This window comes from Scyliorhinus torazame, chromosome 1 (genome assembly GCF_047496885.1).
Source record: "Scyliorhinus torazame isolate Kashiwa2021f chromosome 1, sScyTor2.1, whole genome shotgun sequence".
Lineage (NCBI taxonomy): Eukaryota > Metazoa > Chordata > Chondrichthyes > Carcharhiniformes > Scyliorhinidae > Scyliorhinus > Scyliorhinus torazame.
The window spans coordinates 10,163,327-10,182,947 of record NC_092707.1 but is presented as its reverse complement, the minus strand read 5'-3'; the positions used below and the strand labels follow the sequence as shown (position 1 = coordinate 10,182,947).

The following is a 19,621-nucleotide window of genomic DNA, read 5'->3' as shown; positions in this document are numbered from 1 at the left end:
AATTCTCCCTCTGTGTACCCGAACAGGGGCCGGGTGGCGACTAGGGGATTTTCACAGTAACTTCATTGCAGTGTTAATGTAAACCTTGTGACAATGAAGATTAATATTATCATAATGATGTGAAATGTTAACTGTTCAACGCTTTTCAGGTAATTAAAAATTTTAAATATTGCTCATTGTGGCAGTTATATTTCCCATATAATTCTGCTCGAGTAACTTTTCATTTAATGCATTATAAACATTTGCGCTTAGACGTCTTTTGGCAAAGCCAATTGCAAATGCGAATTCCATTATATGATATCTAAAATTTTAATCTTGAAACACTCACGATAATGCTCCTGTACAAGCAGTTCAAGTACTTTATTCTCCTCTACTAGGTACAAGGCAAAAAAACTCAAAGCAATTTACAGGCCTTGAGATACAGCTTCTTTTCGAAATAAATCTGAGGCCAACTGACAAGACTGTGATGGAAGAATAAATGCGAATTTGAATTGATAACAGCATAAACAAGCGGCCGAGATATCTATCCATTGTCTTGATTTTTTTCTGATAAAACGCTGATTAAATGAAACAGCAGAGTTAGTATTTATGCCTATATTTTAACATTTTTGACGGCTTAATAGAACAGGTGAAAATGTTATTCTTTCTTCTTTCACAAGTATGATGAATGATACAGCTTCTCACATATAAAGCTGTTATGAGTAATGGGGGACGCATATTAAATTCCAATTGGTCTGGCATATCCAATAATAATTCTAAACCACCTACCAATTGACACTTATTCCCTCATTTACAACCGTTTCCCCGTTCAATCTTAATCATCTTGGAAAACAGAGCTCAGACATTCAGGTTTGTTAAATATTGTTAAAGCCCAGAAGGAAATGCTTCTCATCACCTTTTTGTGAACAATGGGGATAAGTTTAACTTTATCGGCAAATTTTAAGTTATTAATATACTCTGTTGAAATCGGAACTTATCACACAATTGCATAGCTGTGAAGGAGCCAGGTAATATTGCGATGCAGTCTCCAAAAATGCCAGTTCAATTATGTTGACTTTATTGAACTAATCCTTCAGAGGAAAATTCAACACCTCGAGCAGCTCCAGTATAGTGTGCAAGATAGGAGCGGAGAATTGCCATTCCCCTCATTGTAACTCACACATTCCAATAGTCTCCTAAATGCTTCCGGGATTTGGTCACTTTTCCCCTTCCCAAGTTCCATTCCACCGACATATCAATAAGACATGCGGGAAATCAAAAACTGTGTACATTAAACTTTATTCTTTTTTGCTCATTTTAAAATGTACTTTTGCTGAATTAAAAGATGGCTGCCACAGGACACATGACTTACAGGATTGACCATCTGATCTGGAAATCTCCAACAGCAGTTCCACTCTCATCCTTGTGGAATCTCACACCCCCTTGCAAGAACACATTATAATCATGAAACCAGGGGATTCACAGACATTGAAACTCATTATTCCGGGAGGAGCTAACATCCTATAAGACAATAAGACATAGGAGCAGAATTATACCACTCGGCCCATCGAGTCTGCTCCGACATTCAATCATGGCTGATATTTTCTCATCCCCATTCTCCTGCCTTCTCCCCATAACCCGATCCCCTTACTAATCAAGAACCTATCTATCTCTGTCTTAAAGACACTCAGTGATTTGGCCTCCGCAGCCATCTGCAGCAAAGAGTTCCACAGATTCACCACCCTCTGGCTGAAGAAATTCCTTCTAATTTCTGTTTTAAAGGATCGTCCCTTTAGTCTCAGATTGTGTCCTCTCCTTCTAGTTTTTCTCACAAGTGGAAACATTCTCTCCACGTCCACTCTATCCAGGCCACGCAGTATCCTGTAAGTTTCAATAAGATTCTCCCTCATCCTTCTAAACTCCGAGTACAGACCCAGAGTCCTCAACTGTTCCCCATACAAGTTCTCTATTCCAGGGTTCAGTCTTGTGAACCTCCTCTGGACCCTTTCCAAGGCCAACACATCCGCCCTTAGATACAGGGCCCCAAACTGCTCACAATACTCTAAATTGGGTCTGACCAGAGCCTTTTACAGCCTCAGAAGTCCATCGCTGGTCTTGTATTCTAGCCCTCTCGACATGAATGGTAACATTGCATTTGCCTTCCTAACTACCGACTGAACCTGAACGTTAACCTTAAGACAATCGTGAACAAGGACTCCCAAGTCCCTTTGTGCTTCTGCTTTCCGAACCATTTTCCCATTTAGAAAATAGTCTATGCCTCCATTTCTCGTTCCAAAGTGCATAACCTCACTTTTTCACATTGTATTCCATCTGCCACTTCATTGCCCACTCTCCTAGCTTGTCCAAGTCCTTCTGCAACCCGCCTGCTTCCTCAATACTACCTGTCCCTCTACAGATCTTTGTATCATCTGCAAACTTAGCAACCATGCCCTCAGTTCCTTCTTCCAAATCATTAATGTATATTGTGAAAAGTTGTGGTCCCAGCACCGACCCCTGAGGTACACCACTAGTCACCGGCTGCCATCCTGAAAAAGACCCCTTCATCCCCGCTCTCTGCCTTCTGCTAGTCAGCCAATCTTCTATCCATGCCAGGATCTTACCCTGAACACCATGGACTCTTAACTTATTTAACAGTCTCCTATGCGGCACCTTGTCAAAGGTCTTCTGGAAATCTAACTAAATCACGTCTACTGGTTATCCTTTGTCGAACGTCCTTGTTACTTCCTCAAAGAACTCTAACAGATTTGTCATACATGACCTCCCCTTGACAAAGCCGTGCTGACTCAGTCCTATTTTATCATGCACTTCCAAGTACTCCGCGATCTCATCTTTGATAATGGAATTTAAAATCTTACCAATTTAATAATGGACTCTAAAGTCAGGCTAACCGGCCTATAATTTCCCGTCTTCTGTCTCCCTTCTTTCTTAAACAGTGGTGTTAAATTAGCCACTTTCTAGTCCTTTGGGACCCTTCCTGCCTCCAGTGATTCCTGAAACATCATCACCAATGCTTCCACAATCTCTCAGCTATCGCTTTTAGAACCCTGGGGTGTAGTCCATCCGGTCCAGGTGATTTATCCACCTTCAGACCTTTCAGTTTCCACAGGACCTTCTCCTTTGTAATGGTCACTGCACTCACCTCTGCCCCCTGGTTCGCCTGGAGCTCAGGATCTTCCATTGTGAAGACTGATGCAAAGTAACTATTCAGTTCATCTGCCCTTTCTTTGTTTCCTATTATTACTTCTCCAGCCACATTTTCCAGTGGTCCAATGTCTATTTTTCTTTTTGAAATCCTATGGAGTTTGCAAATTCTCCCTGTGACGGCATGGGTCTCACCCCCACAACCCAAAAAGATGTGCACGGTGGGTGAATTGGCCACGCTAAATTGTCCCTTAATTGGAAATAAAATTTGCACCTTTATAAGCTCACCCATCCAGTGGAGTCATAGGGTCTATCAAGACCCTCGAAACAGGGTCATCAATATGGATGGTCACTCTTTGCAGAGGCTAATGCCTGGGATATTATTTGCCATAAAACAGAAGTCAGACTCAAACACCAGACAAATATCCCTTTTGAAATCGCTGTGGAGATCACATGATTCAAGTGACCATTTTGAGATCTCGAACCAGTTGGGAACCAAGAAACAGACAGTCAGCTGATTCACTTCCCATCTGAAGAGAACACCACCAGAGTTCCCAGCTGACCAACAGCCAGCAAAAATCTCAGCTCGTTAAAGCCAACGGCCACCGCCTGCCATGCAGAACAAGTCTCTGAATATCAATCCGATCTTGCTGCATCACCCTCGACTTTAACGGAATTTTGTACTGCTGTCCTCAGCCAAGAAATCACTGATGTGGATCCCCCCCCCCATGAAGGAATCCAGTTTGTGAGAGGTTGCGAACATTCCATCCCTACCCTGGGCTTGAACGTGCGAATAAACTAACCTTCTGAGTTAATCAGAGTGTTTGCTGCGATTTGGACGACACAAACTGAGATTTGTGGAAACACGCCACAGTCTAGTTTTATACCAATTAAAACACTTCTACTTGCAGACAGATGGTCGGAAGATAAAGCACCTCAGTTTGCCTCTCTTCAGTCCACAACGTCATTAAGAACTTCCTGACATCTGTCCTAAACATGTCTTTTATTTGCATGCAGTGTTCAGACTTACTTTTCCTGTTCTATATACATCTTTTACTGCAACCAAGTTCTGCCACTCTTTCCCCAAACCTTAGTCCTCCGATGCCGGACATCAGTCTCAGGACGTTTATAGAGTGCTTTTAGGGTTTAAATGTGTCAGCTTTTGAACAGAACTGGACATGGAATGGGTCCTCTGCTGTTTGTGATTTTCATTAATGACTTGGATGAGGGAGTTGAAGGGTGGGTCAGTAAATTTGCAGATGATACGAAGATTGGTGGAGTTGTGGATAGTGAGGAGGGCTGTTGTCGGCTGCAAAGAGACATAGATAGGATGCAGAGCTGAGCTGAGAAGTGGCAGATGGAGTTTAACCCTGAAAAGTGTGAGGTTGTCCATTTTGGAAGGACAAATATGAATGCTGAATACAGGGTTAACGGTAGAGTTCTTGGCAATGTGGAGGAGCAGACAGATCTTGGGGTCTATGTTCATACATCTTTGAAAGTTGCCACTCAAGTGGATAGAGCTGTAAAGAAGGCCTATGGTATGCTAGCGTTCATTAACAGAGGGATTGAATTTAAGAGCCGTGAGGTGATGATGCAGCTGTACAAAACTTTGGTAAGGCCACATTTGGAGTACTGTATACAGTTCTGGTCACCTCATTTTAGGAAGGATGTGGAAGCTTTGGAAAAGCTGCAAAGGAGATTTACCAGGATGTTGCCTGGAATGGAGAGTAGGTCTTACGAGGAAAGGTTGAGGGTGCTGGGCCTTTTCTCATTAGAACGGAGAAGGATGAGGGGCGGCTTGATAGAGGTTTATAAGATGATCAGGGGAATAGATAGACAGTCAGAGACTTTTTCCCCAGGTGGAACAAACCATTACAAGGGGACATAAATTTAAGGTGAATGCTGGAAGATATAGGGGGGATGTCAGAGGTAGGTTCTTTACCCAGAGAGTAGTGGGGGCATGGAATGCACTGCCTGTGGAAGTAGTTGAGTCGGAAGCATTAGGGACCTTCAAGCAGCTATTGGATAGGTACATGGATTACGGTAAAATGACATAGTGTAGATTTATCTGATCTTAAGGGCAGCATGGTAGCATTGTGGATAGCACAATTGCTTCACAGCTCCAGGGTCCCAGGTTCGATTCCGGCTTGGGTCACTGTCTGTGTGGAGTCTGCACATCCTCCCCGTGTCTGCGTGGGTTTCCTCCGGGTGCTCCGGTTTCCTCCCACAGTCCAAAGATGTGCAGGTTAGGTGGATTGGCCATGATAAATTGCCCTTAGTGTCCAAAATTGCCCTTAGTGTTGGGTGGAGGTGTTGACTATGGGTAGGGTGCTCTTTCCAAGAGCCTGTGCGGACTCAATGGGCCGAATGGCCTCCTTCTGCACTGTAAATTCTATGATAATCTATGATTAATCTAGGACAAAGGTTCGGCACAACATCGTGGGCCGAAGGGCCTGTTCTGTGCTGTATTTTTCTATGTTCTATAGTACTAAAGGTATCAGACCAGATCACTGTATAATTTGAAGATGATTACCCCCGTCTTTGATTACATAGTCATTACGGCACTGAAGGAGCCAATTCACCCTCTTCAGTCAATTCTCATTCAACTTCATTCGATATTTACACATTGATAATGGATGAATGATTGATGCAGTTCCCATTTCTGTGCTCAAGCAGAAACTCCCATTATGTATAATTGGGACATAGGGAACACCGACCGGTAAGGAATTTACTGCTCAACCGTAGTGACCCGGAGGAGCTCAGAAATAAATAGTGGAGGGAGAGAGGAGAGACGGAGAGAGGAGGAGAGACGGAGAGAGGAGGAGAGACGGAGAGAGAGGGAGAGAGGAGAGAGGGAGAGAGGAGAGAAGGAGAAAGGGAGAGAAGGAGAGGAGAGAGGGAGAGAGGAGAGGAGGAGAGAGGGCCGCAACATCACGTCAGGAGGTTGGTGTGGGAAAGCTGTCAGTAGTCTGAAGCGAAAGATTACATTTCCAAAAGGCAAATCCCTTTGCTTTTCAAGAGTATGTTGACAGGTCTCAGGGATCACCAGCCTGAAAAGCCCCTGGATCACCTGGAGAATTGTCTGAAGAAAGTGCGAGAGATCGGGGGTCTGGAGAAAGTGCGGTGGGACACGTTCATCGTTCAGGAGAGACGGACATTGCCACCAGTTGGTGGAAGCCAGGGGCGGAGAGCTGTCTATCGGAGCGCTCTGTCGGAGAGTCACAACCTGAGTCACTGCCAATATGACCGGCTCCCTCCAATTCATCAATTCTCTATTGAGAGACAGATGAGCCCATCGAGGAGTACGTGGTGTTTGACCCATCGAAACCAAGGCCGAGAATTATCCTGGTCATCGGAGGGCCAGCTAGTGGCAAAGGAACCCAAAGCATGAAAATAGCCGAGCATTACGGATTCAACCACATATCAGTGAGAGGGAGCTGCTGCTGCTTCACAACACCAGCAACAACCAGAAATGGGGCTTGATAGCAAAGATCATCACCAATGGAGAGCTAGCTCCTCAGGAAACAACCATCATAGAGATTAAGCAGCAGGTGATGCAGCATCCAGATTCGCAGGGTTTTGTCACTGATGGTTTTCCACGCGAGGTTTCCCAGGCAATTTGCTTCGATGATCAAATCTGTGTTCCAGACCTGGTGAAATATCTGGCTTGTGCGAATGGTCGGCTGAGAGAGAGATTGGAGAAACGGGCAGTGGAAGGACAACCTGATAATAACTCGAAAGCCATTCACAGGCGTCTCACACCTTCAAACAAAACATCGTGCCCGTGGCCCAATATTATGAAGAGAAATGTTTCATCGTAATGTTTGATGGGGACCGGATGGAGCAGGAGGTATTTGAAGATACCACTCTGACAGTGGGCAGAAAGCTCATCCCAATCAAAGAGCCAGTGACAGGCCCGATTTCTGCCAGATTGCTGATGTGAGCTCAAATACAGAGGAACAGGCTGGAGATGTTGCCACTGCTGATTGGTCCCTGCAAGAAAAACTGAAACTCATGAAAATTATCTTTGTAATTGGGGGCCCTGGCTCGGGAAAAGGTAGCCAATGTATGAAGATGACAGAGAAATATGGTTTCACACATCTGTCGACAGGGAACCTTCTGCGGAAGGAGATTAGCAATGAAACAGACCGAGGCAATAAAATTAAGACCATGATTGAAGGAGGGCTGGTGCCATTGGGAACAACTTGAGATTTTGAAGGATGCCATGTGAGAGAATCTGGAGGAGACAAAGGGCTTCATGATTGATGAATATCCTCGAACTTTAAAACAGGCTGAAGCCTTCGATAAATCTTTCACTCTGCCGACCATTGTGCTGCTGATCGAGTGCAGTCCTGAAGTTATGAAGGAGCGGCTAATGAACCGCGAGCAAACCCGACCGCTTTGATGACAACGAGGTGACGATACGTAAACGGGTGGACGCCTATTTTGTTGATTCCGTATCTGTTGACTATGAACATAGATAGAACATAGAACATACAGTGCAGAAGGAGGCCATTCGGCCCATCAAGTCTGCACCGACCCACTTAAGCCCGCACCTCCCCCTGTCCCCGTAACCCAATAACCCCTCCTAACCTTTTTGGTCACTAAGAACAATTTATCATGGCCAATCCACCTAACCTGCACGTCTTTGGACTGTGGGAGGAAACCGGAGCACCCAGAGGAAACCCACGCAGACACGGGGAGAACTTGCAGACTCCGCACAGACAGTAACCCAGCGGGGAATCGAACCTGGGACCCTGGCGCTGTGAAGCCACAGTGCTATCCACCTGTGCTACCGTGCTGCCCAATGTTGTGAAACATTATGAGGGTAAAGGACTCCTGAAGAAGATACAAGGAGAGGGAACAGAGGATGATGTTTTCCCAAAGTGTCACTGCGATTATTGATGAACTTTAACAGCCGAGACTGTGATTGGAAAATCCCCTGCAGGAGCTGCGCTGGGATCAGATTACCTGGTTTGCTTCAAGTTTTGTTTTCGTGTCTGCTTAGGAGGATTTACCAGGATCAACAGCACCAACAAAATGAGACTTAAAAACTCCTGGACAACTTTCACCCACAACCCTTTAGAAACAAATGTTCTATACCAGTGCTTTTGTGTGTGTATACGTTCTTTATAAAGGAGGGATAAAAAAAAAGAAATAAATAGTGGAAATGGAGTCCCATGCAAGAAACCAGGGGTGTAGCTTCCCTTCCCTGAAGGGCATTAATGCACTTGTTGGGTTTTAATGCAAATCCAGCAGATTTTGTGGTGTTTCCGCCCCCCGCCCATACAATACTGCATCTATTGAATTTAATTATGAAAATGAAATGAAATGAATTACACAAGTTAGCATGGGGGAGATTTTAACTGATCCTCAGGAGTTGCTAGCACAATATCCAATAGGGTACCATACCAACCAGGCATTTTATCCAACATGTATTATAGTTCCCAAATTGCCAGCTCAGATGTATCTTCCCTCTAGCTTGACATCCATTGATATAACAGATTGCATTCTGCTTTTGAATCCAAACTGTTAATGTAAATTAAAGTAATTTCAACAGCACCCACCATAACATATCATGTGCACACCTATCCTTTTACAGTTATGATTGTTTTCATAGAATTGCTACAGTGCAGGAGGCCATTTAGCCCATTGAGTCTGCACTGACCCTCTGAAAGAGCACCCCACTCCCTTGCCCTATCCCTGCAACCCCACCTACCCTGCACATACCTGGACTCTAAGGGGCAATTTAGCATGGCCAGTCCTCCTAACCTACACATGTTTGGACTGTGGAAGGAAACCCACACAGATACAGGGAGAACATGCAAACTCCACACAGACAGCCACCCAAGGCTGAAATTGAACCCAGGCCCTTGGCGCTGTGAGGCAGCAGTGCTAACCACTGTGCCACTGTGCCGTCCATGGGTTTTATATCCTTCAGCCGATTTCCTACTGATTCCCAAGTTTTACCCTGAGCTCCCCAAGCTAATTGCAGCCTTTTATGCAAAACTTTATATGTTACAAGCTGAATGTGAAAATTCCAAATGGTTGAAAGGTAAGTTTAATCAAAACAGGACCAACTCGCCTTTATCGCCACCTGACAAGCTAAACAGAGCCTCACAAAGGATAAGGAATAGCTCTCCCTTTCCGATAAATAATGCAATTAAAAGTACTCTTAAATACTGCTTTAATGAGTTGCACTGCAACAACCATTACAATAGAACTAATGCCCACAGCAGCAAATGTTTCTACTAAATTGAGAATCATAAATGAAATGAAAAATGAAAATCGCTTGTTGTCACAAGTAGGCTTCAAATGAAGTTACTGTGAAAAGCCCCTAGTCGCCACATTCCGGCGCCTGTTCGGGGAGGCTGGTACGGGAATTGAACTGCTGGCCTGCCTTGGTCTGCTTTAAAAGCCAGCGATTTAGCCCTGTGCTAAACAGCCCCTGGTTTAAATTAAATGTAATATACAAATTGAAAGGGTAACCAAGTAAACAATGGGATTACGGTTGAACAAACAACAGCTTTAAATAGAAACATGCGCAGGTTCCCAATGACCCCTGTGAACCACAAAGGGCTCAATACCACAGAATCCACACTAGTTCAGAACTGAATATTACCCAAGAGGCAAACATACCGTGATCTCTTTCTGCTACTTATGCCTGAGCTGTTCCCGACACGGTAGGCACTGGGGACATTTCTGTCTCTTTCGCGGTCATCCCGCCTTCTTTCCAAAGACGGAACTCTTCTTCCATGAGGTGATCTTGATCTGCAGCAAAGAAAAAATGGTTTACTACGACCAAGAGGTGCTTGGTAAGTTGGACCCTTTGCTATCTCTTCTTTAACTTTCCTTCTCCTTGCGCTATGACGCTCTTGATAATGCTTTTCTACGTTGAAGGTGCTGTATAAAGGCAGTCAAACCGAGTTACGCTACAGAACACCCATGATATAACTCAGGGGTTCCCAAACTGGGGCGAGAGAGATATGTGAGAGAGATGCGAGAGGCAAATGTGTGTATGTGCGAGGAGAGACAGGAGCGGGTGTCCTTTATTAGAATCAGTTTTCCAGCATCACTCCACCCATTAAAATTGACAAAAAACTTGGGAACTTTTAAATTATTACCAGATTACCCACCCGTCATGTTGGTACGACTTCCAGGGGTTAGTGTTAAGAGGCAATGGGAGGGTGGCTAGGCCAGAGGTTAACATGAGGTGGCTATGTAGCTGGCGAATGCATTGGTGGATCCGTGCCTATTCTTAATTGCTAATTTATGGGTAGATATAGCTAGAAAAGACTTGTTTACATTTGATTTCCGTGTTTGCACGCATTTCGCGGCAAAATAGAGGCATCAACATTATGCAAATGTTTGGAGTTCCCTGTCGCTCTTGGGAGGTCACCCAGGGTTCCACAGCTCAATAGATTTGGGAAAACCTGATCTATTTTCACTGAATGCCCAAGAGACTCGGGGAGATGAATGTTCCTGGTTTCTACATCATGGCTCATCTGCAAAGCTTTTAACATCTTGTAGATGCAACACCAACTACAAATTTTGTGCACAACTCATCCTTGCTTAATCTTATTTTTTAGCGGCTGTGACTTTGGGATAGTGTGGCGCAACTTTCTGCAGGCATCAGAAAAAGGTTTTAAGAAAAAGAATTGTAGAGTAGCTGGAAAATTAACAAAACGACACAAAAGGATAGACGAAAATAGTTGTGATGTTGACTGAATGTTAGTGCATCACCTGTGGTGTTGCCCAGAGGAAGCCAGGACATTGCAAATTTCCCGGCGTGTATTATTGATGCTGTAGGTATGGAGATCTACAGATTCTGGATTCAATAAAGTTCCATCTGCTGGTAGAAGCATAAAGCTGTAGGCATCGCTTTGGATTGTGTACTTCCAGACCTTTAGCACTTAGATTTCAGGAAAAGGTGCTTCCTCAGAGAATACTGAACAGGCTCCGAGCTCGTGATGAACTCTGATTTGCAGAAATCCTTTAAGCAAGAGCTGGACCTGTTTCTGCCTGGGACACACATCACCTTTTGCAAGAGGGTCAGTACTATATAGAATTATCAAGGGCAGAGTAATCTCCTGGACTAGGCTCAAAACATGGATGCGTCAAGGAGGAATTTCACAGATCTTTTCTCCTTATTCGGTCTGGGTTTCGCCTCGCCAAAAGATTAGATGGATTTGGATTAGGTGGTTGTGAAGCCTTGTGGGGCAGGCTTGATGGGTCAGAGGATCTTTTACCTGTCTGTCACTCTTCATATAATGACATAACAGAATCCCCACATAAGAACTGTTCCTAACAAATCAGATTTGCTGTACTACAGATATAATCATTGAGCCTTCAAGGTAAAATATTCAATAACATTAACACACCTTGAATGTCTGACACTTCTATAGGCACTAGGCAGAGAGTGTTTAGCTTTTGACCGTGACCTTGACCTAGATCTCGATTTTGATCTTGACCTCAACCGGTATCTGGGACGTGACCGAGATCGAGAACGGGACTTCTTCCTGTGCTTCTTCTCTTTTTTCTTTTCTTTATCTTTTGCCGATCTTGCACTTTTTGTCGAAATCTGTTGCGACGTATTGGCTTCCGTAGCGGAGGCAATTTTCAGAGAAATTTCGCTGGCAACCTACAGACAAGAGTTGAATTTTAGAACACCTTCCAAAAACATGGCCGTCGTGTTTTTGTTACCCCTTTGTGCCTAAACAAACTGTAGTCATCAAATGCATGGCATCCTATTGGAACCTGCACAGCTTCCCAATAAAAGATTTAGTCAACCAACGTTTGCATTCAGATAAAGTCTGTATTAAGGGACTTAAGTCTGCACTGTTAATATTATTGGCCAGGGTTTAGAGAATCCCAAAGTATATCATGGAGTTTTCCTAACCCACAACTTTAAACAGATTTTGGTTATGGGGAGCACAAGGGCCCACTTTACATGTGCGGTGCAACAGAAAGCTAAAGTATGTTTAAAACAAAACAATGTTTATTCTATGAATCCAGTTAACATTTTATAAGCACACAGTAAACATCTTATCAACTACAAACACTGATACTTTCCCAAATAAAATATTCTATAGGTAACCCTTAATAACTTCCCAAACAACATCCATAAGTTAAACCCTTTTTAAAATAAAGACAGCAGGTTTAAATGCTCTACAGAAACAGGTATTACTTTGAAATCATCAATGATCTGGAGACATTCCTTAGCTTGTAGAGAGAGAGATCATTATACAACTGCTTGCTTTGAATGCAGCTGTCCACCTCTGAAAACGAAGCAGAACACACTGCAGCTGCCAGCTCAAAACGAAAGTGAAAGACAAACAGCCCAGCTCCACCCATACACTGGCATCACTGCAGCAATTTGATAAACACCCATTTCTTAAAAGGTACATCCACTTGACATTAACTAGCTGTTGACTAACATGTAATGCTTTATTCCTGTGTGCTGCCAAAAGCTAGATAGAAGCTTTCTTAACTTTGCTGGCATTTCCTTAAGTTCTCGGTCAGTGGTTAATGAACACTGAAGTGATCAATTATAAAGCTGTGGAACTGACTTAGGTGAAATGAATGGAGGAAAAGCTTTTTCATCCAGAGGGTGGTGGGAGTCCGGAACTGAAGGCAGAGACCATCATAACATTTCAGTAGGAATTAGATGTGGATTTGCAATGACAAGGCAGACAAGGGTATGGGCGAAGTGCTGGAAAATACGGGTGGAATAGTTAGGTGGTTGCTTTTAACTGGCGCAGACACGATGTGCCGAAGGGCCCTTTCTGTGCGAGTGACCTCTATGACTCTAACTAGATAGTATAAAGTTACCATCACAACCCAATGCTTCAAATAAAAGCATCGCGGGTGCTGGAAATCTGAAATATAACCAGAAAATGCTGGAAAAACTTTGCCGGTCTGGCAGCATCTGTGGAAAGAAACAAAGTTAACGTTTCGGATCAAAATGGTCCTTTTACAGAACTCATTTAGATCCGAAACGTTAACTCTGCTTCTCTCCACGGAGGCTGTCAGACCTGCGGAGTTTACCCAGCGTTTTCTTTTTTATTACAACCAGAGACCTGTTTCATAGACAGCTTTAATAAGTCAGGCTACAGATGCAACTGAACAACTTCTTAATAAAAGGTTACCTTTATAGGATAAGGCTAGAAAAAAAAAAGGCAAAAGCAATAATCCTGCTCTAAGCACTAAACCTTGCTAAACAGGACCATTAGAGCCAGGTTTTTAGGTTGAGCCCTGACCAGCATTTCTGCCCAGTGAGACAGAGTGCTAAGAATACAGGAAATGCTATTACACAGGAATTACAGCACAGGCACAGGTCTTCCACCCTACTGGATCATGTTGGTCTTCTCCTTCACAGGAGAAGCAGTGCTAATCCTGTAAGTTGGATTTTACATTTGAGGTCAGACCAAAAATGGGGCCCCAACTCCACTGCACCAGGAAGTCATCAACACGATTTTTGTGGAGTTGGCCAATTAATGGTCAGGAGGCACACTCACTGTCCAATTATGGATGACAGGCAGGCTCCCAATGCTGGAGGACCAATAGGAGGCCTCCAGCAGTGAAAGAGCTGCAGATACCTCAAGGAGACATCCTCTCGTATGTTGAAGCAAAAATGGGTCTTTTAGGCAGGCCGTGGCCATTCTGCATCATCAGTGTTATAATTCTCGCTGAGGTCAGAGTACAAGAACTATCAGATTTCCCGTGATGTCCACGGAGTACGAACGTCCCTGGTAACGGGGGCAGAGCTTCCCCTGAACAAGGGGAATAGTATTAAAACCCTCACCTGGGTGCAGGTTAGGGAGAGAGACCCTTCCCAGAGTGGAGATTCTTGGATACTGTAAATAATTATTACTCTATTTTCTACCTGCTTGGTCCATGCATACTAATTTGGCGTATTCTACACTGGCGACGAGAATAAAGTGGAGCTGCCTGGTGCCAGGTACCATGCGCCAGAGCCACTTCATTTAGGCCGAGAGAGGCCTCTCAACCATCCACCGAAATGCTGCATACTCGAACCATTTCAAGCAGGTATTGATGACTGGGGGCAGTATGTGGAACACATGCGTTTTCCCCCTGATCTTGCGGGATCATCAGGGATGAACGGCAAACATAGTATCGCTGATGGCTTGCGGTGGGCCTACCTACAGCCTTGTAAAAAGCCTCAGCCACCTGATTCCACCAGATCTGTTGTCGTTCGCCGTGTTGATGGCCCTGGTAGGGGGGCATTTTGACCCCAAACTGCCGTTAATAGTCAGGCGTTTCCGATTTCACACGGCAGCTCAGGCCCAGTCAGAGTCGACCAGCGACCTCCCAGCCCACCTCCGCAAATTGGCGGAAACATGTGAATTTGGTGCCAAGCTCAACGATTGACAAGTTTGTGTGTGTAATCCGTTATACCGAGACGCAGAGAAAACTGCTGGGGGTGACTGACCTGACTTTGAAGCGCACCATAGAATTTCCATCTCCTGAAAGCGTGAAATAAAGGGTTCAAGAACTCGGAGGAATGGCAGTGCTGAACCTCGGCCGCCAAACTGCGCGCCGCTCAGATTCCGCCCTGGAAGCAGGCCCCCGGCAGCTGGAAGCAGGCCCCCGGCAGTGTGACGCCCCCCGTAAGGACACAGGCCTTACCATAATTGGTAAATTATGTGGATAGTCCAACGACGGAAGGGGCTGTACTGGACCTGGCATTGGAAAATGAGCCCGGCCAGGTGGTAGAAGTTTCAGTAGGGGAGCATTTCGGGAACAGTGACCACAATTCAGTACGTTTTAAAGTGCTGGTGGACAAGGATAAGATTGGTCCGAGGGTGAATGTGCTAAATTGGGGGAAGGCTAATTATAACAATATTAGGCAGGAACTGAAGAACCTAGATTGGGGGCGGATGTTTGAGGGTAAATCAACATCTGACATATGGGAGGCTTTCAAATGTCAGTTTAAAGGAATTCAGGAACGGCATGTTCCGGTGAGATAAAAGGATAAATATGGCAAATTTGGGGAATCTTGGATAACGAAAGATATTGTAGGCCTTGTCAAAAAGAAAAAGGAGGCATTTGTCAGGGCTAGAAGGCTGGGAACGGACAAAGACCATGTGGAATATGAAGGAACGTAGGAAGGAACTTAAGCAAGGAGCCAGGAGGGCTAGAAGGGGTCACGAAAAGTCATTGGAAGATAGGATTAAGGAAAATCCCAAGGCTTTTTACACGTACATAAAAAGCAAGAGGGTAGCCAGGGAAAGGGTTGGCCCACTGAAGGACAGAGGAGGGAATCTATGTGTGAAGCCAGAGGAAATGGGCGAGGTACTAAATGAATACTTTGCATCAGTATTCACCAAAGAGAAGGAATTAGTGGATGTTGAGTCTGGAGAAGGGGGTGTAGATAGCCTGGGTCACATTGTGATCCAAAAAGATGAGGTGTTGGGTGTTTTGAAAAATATTAAGGTGGATAAGTGTTTTGAAAAATATTAAGGTGGATAAGTCCCCAGGGCCAGATAGGATCTACCCCAGAATACTGAAGGAGGCTAGAGAGGAAATTGCTGAGGCCTTGACAGAAATCTTTGGATCCTCACTGTCTTCAGGTGAAGTCCCGGAGGACTGGAGAATAGCCAATGTTGTTCCTTTATTTAAGAAGGGTAGCAAGGATAATCCAAGGAATTACAGGCAGTGAGCCTTACGTCAGCGGTAGGGAAATTACTGGAGAGAATTCTTCGAGACAGGATCTACTCCCATTTGGAAGCAAGTGGACGTATTAGTGAGAGGCAGCATGGTTTTGGGAAGGTGATGTTGTGTCTCACTAACAAGACAGAGATTTTTGAGGCAGTCACAAAGATGATTAATGCAGGTAGGGCAGTAGATGTTGTCTACATGGACTTCAGTAAGGCCTTTGACAAGGTCCCGCATGGCAGACAGGTACAAAAGGTGAAGTCACACAGGATCAGGGGTGAGCTGGCAAGATGGATACAGAACTGGCTAGGTCATAGAAGGCAGAGAATAGCAATGGAAGGGTGCTTTTCTGATTGGAGGGTCGTGACTAGTGGTGTTCCGCAGGGTTCAGTGCTGGGACTTTGCTGTTCGTAGTATATATAAATGATTTGGAGGAAAATGTAACTGGTCTGATTAGTAAGTTTGCGGACGACACAAAGGTTGGTGGAATTGCGGACAGCGATGAGGACTGTCAGAGGATACAGCAGGATTTTGATCGTTTGGAGACGTGGGTGGAGAGATGGCAGATGGAGTTTAATCCGGACAAATGTGAGCTAATGAATTTTGGAAGGTCTAATACAGGTAGGGAATATAAGGTGAATGGTAGAACCCTCAAGAGTATTGACAGTCAGAGATCTAGGTGTACAGGTCCACAGGTCACTGAAAGTGGCAACACAGGTGGAGAAGATAGTCAAGAAGGCATACGGCATGCTTGCCTTCATTGGCCTGGGCATTGAGTATAATAATTGGCAAGTCATATTGCAGCTGGATAGAACCTTAGTTAGGCCACACTTGGAGTATAGTGTTCAATTCTGGTCGCCACACTACCAGAAGGATGTGGAGGCTTTAGAGAGGATGCAGAAGAGATTTACCAGAATGTTGCCTGGTATGGAGGGCATTAGCTATGAGGAGCGGTTGAATAAACTTGGTTTGTTCTCACTGGAACGAAGGAGGTTGAGGGCTGGTAGAGGTCTACAAAATTATGAGGGGCATAGACAGAGTGGATGTTCAGAGACTTTTTCCCAGGGTCAAGGGGTCAATTACTCTGGGGCATATGTTTAAGGTGCGAGGAGCAAGGTTTCGAGATGTACGAGGCATGTTTTTTTTACACAGAGGGTAGTGGATGCCTGGAATTCGCTGCCGGAGGAGGTGGTGGAAGCAGGGGCGATAATGACGTTTAAGGGCATCTTGACAAATACCTGAATAGGATGGGAATAGAGGGATACGGACCCCGGAAGTGTAGAAGATTTTAGTTTAGACAGGCAGCATGGTCGGCGCAGGCTTGGAGGGTTGAAGGGCCCGTTTCTTTGCTGTACTTTTCTTTGTTTTTTGTTCTTTGTTCAGGGCCCAGAGCGCAGCGAAACATTCTCCCCCGACCGTGAGGACCCGAAGTACGGGTACCGACAAGCGACTGCTGGCTGTAGTACCGCGGAATGCAAGCGACCCAGAGAGGGCCCACTGCCCCGCCAAAAGCACCCGCTGTCCCAGGGACCAGACCCACTTCGTGAACGACGACGATGGTGTCTATCCCCACCTACATTGCATGGCTTCATGCATATCCCGCGTGTACCTCCAGTTGTCTTTGGCCTTGGAGTCCAGGCGATTTTTGTGACTATCAACACACACCACGGGCTGTACGGGTATAACCGGCTGCCTTTTGGAGATTCTTCCTCTTGCGCCATCTTCCAACGATTGATATGAGAACATCCTGCGCAGACTCCAGAGAGTAGCAGTATACTGCAACGAGACTTTGAACACTGGGTCGCCTGACGGGAGTATCTGGCCAATCTGACCGAAGTCCTCAGGCGTTTTGTAGAGGGTGGGGTCCAGCTCAGCCGGGAGGAATGTATTTTCAACACAGCTGAGGTCACCTACCTGGGTTATCACGTGGATCGCCATGGGTCGCCCGTAGAAGAAAAAGTCCAGGTCATCCATCAGGCCCCAGTACCCAATGGCCTGACGGAACCACGCTCGTTTTTGGGCCTCGTAAATTACTGTGACAAGTTTATTCCAAACCTCTTCACGAAATTGGCCCCCCTTCTCCGTCTGTTTAAAAAAAGGGTCAACATTGAGATTGGTCCCAGGCCCAGTGGGCGGCCTTCACGTCGGTCAAGAAGCAGCTGTCCTCCTCCCGTCTACTGGCCCACTTTGACCCATTTGAAGTGCGATACTTCTCCCTGCGGGGTCGGGGCTGTCCTCGCCCACCGAATGGACGACGGGTCGGAACGCCCCATTGCTTTTGCACCTCTGACATTGGCGGACGCCGAGAAGAACTACGCACAGATCGAGAAGGAGGGGATGGCTGTAGTATTTGGGGTGAAAAGATTCCACCAATCGGTCTCGGGGCATCCTTTCACCGTCTTCACCAATCACAAACTCTTGTTGGTGTTATTTAAGGAGAGCGGGGCTATTTCCCCTATCGCCTCTGCCAGAATCCAACGATGGACACTACAATTAGCTGAACACCGATCCGGGTCCAAAATTCCACACGCTGATGCGCTAATCCACCTCCCTCTCCCCACCAGGCCACTTGCACCGGTGCCTACTGACGAGGTCATCTCCGCCCTCCATTTTATGGAATCGCTGACGGTCAGAGCATCCCACATCTAGGATAACCGCTGTGCCTCCGGGTGGTTAGCACTGCTGCCTCAGCTCCAGGGACCCGGGATTGGATGACTGTCTGTGCGGAGGCTGTATGTTCTCCCAGTGTCTGTGTGGGTTATCTCCGGGCGCTCCGATTTCCCCCCAGTCCAAAGATGTGCAGGTTAGGGGAATTGACCATGCTAAATTGCCCCTTACTGTCCAACGGTTAGATTGGGGTGCAGGGATAGGGCCAAGGTAGGATGCTCTATTGGTGCTGGGGCTGGTGCAGACACAATGGCTGAATGGCCTCCTTCTCTACTGTAGGGATTCCGTGATCCGTGGCTGGACTCTGACGCTGTTGTCCCAAGTGCGACACATCATCCAGCATGGGGCCCAGCACCAACCATGCTTTGCCAGGTGACTTGAGGTGTAACCAACAAGGTACGCAAATTGAGCATGGAGGACGGTGCCATTCTGTGGGGAATGCACGTGGTGGTTCGACCTCCACAATGGACACCCAGGGTTATCAAAAGATGAAGATGTTAGCCTGCAGCTAGGCTGGATGCAGATCTAGACAAAGTGGCCCAGTGTTGTACACAGTGCCAAGAGCACCAGAAACTGCTGCCGACGGTGTCAGTCCATCCGTGGGAATGGCCGGGCCACCCTTGGTCTTGCCTCCACATCGATTTTGTGGACCGCTCCAAGGAGCGATGTTCCTCATTATAGTGGACGCCCACTCCAAGTGGATGGAGACCCATAAAATGCAAGCAACGGCAGCTCGACAGGCTGCAACAATCTGTTAGCACACGTAGGATACCCAAGGTACTCGTCTTGGACAATGGGTCGGCGTTCACGAGTGCGGCTCAGATTCCAGATGTTCCGGACGGACCCGTCCACAACTCGCGTTGCCACCGACGCTGCTGATGCCGCTGTTGGTCCCAGTTGTGCCAGCCATGGAGAAGCCGGATTTGGAGATCGAGATGCTGGACAAGGTGCGCCAAGTTCCGATTCCGACATGGACATATTGCCACCACCGGAGTCCGCCGTGTCAGCACCCACGGCGCCTCCATTCCGCTGACCCCGCCCAGACACTCCGTGCGAAAACGCTGCTCCCCGGTTCGGTATACACCTCCTGATGCCACAAGGCGGGCCCCCGAAGGCCTTTCCTGGGCTAAGAAAA

At 46.1% G+C, this 19,621-nt stretch overlaps 1 protein-coding gene and 1 pseudogene across 5 annotated transcripts in view; one reads left to right on the top strand and one right to left on the bottom strand.

Moving 5' to 3' along the window:
* The window catches only part of sfswap (splicing factor SWAP), a 155,631-nt gene that overhangs the window by 24,752 nt on the left and 111,258 nt on the right, over window positions 1-19,621 (bottom strand). For all 5 annotated transcript variants that reach the window (XR_011949477.1, XM_072518075.1, XM_072518159.1 and 2 more), the window contains exons 15-16: window positions 11,523-11,782; window positions 9,781-9,912 (exon numbers count right to left, since the gene is read on the bottom strand). Coding sequence is in view for 4 of the 5 variants with exons in the window: in XM_072518075.1 (XP_072374176.1) it covers window positions 9,781-9,912; window positions 11,523-11,782 (392 nt within the window). In the remaining variant the exon portion in view is untranslated. The remainder of the gene's footprint in view (window positions 1-9,780; window positions 9,913-11,522; window positions 11,783-19,621) is intronic.
* LOC140428912 (adenylate kinase isoenzyme 5 pseudogene) lies at window positions 3,483-8,056 on the top strand (annotated as a pseudogene).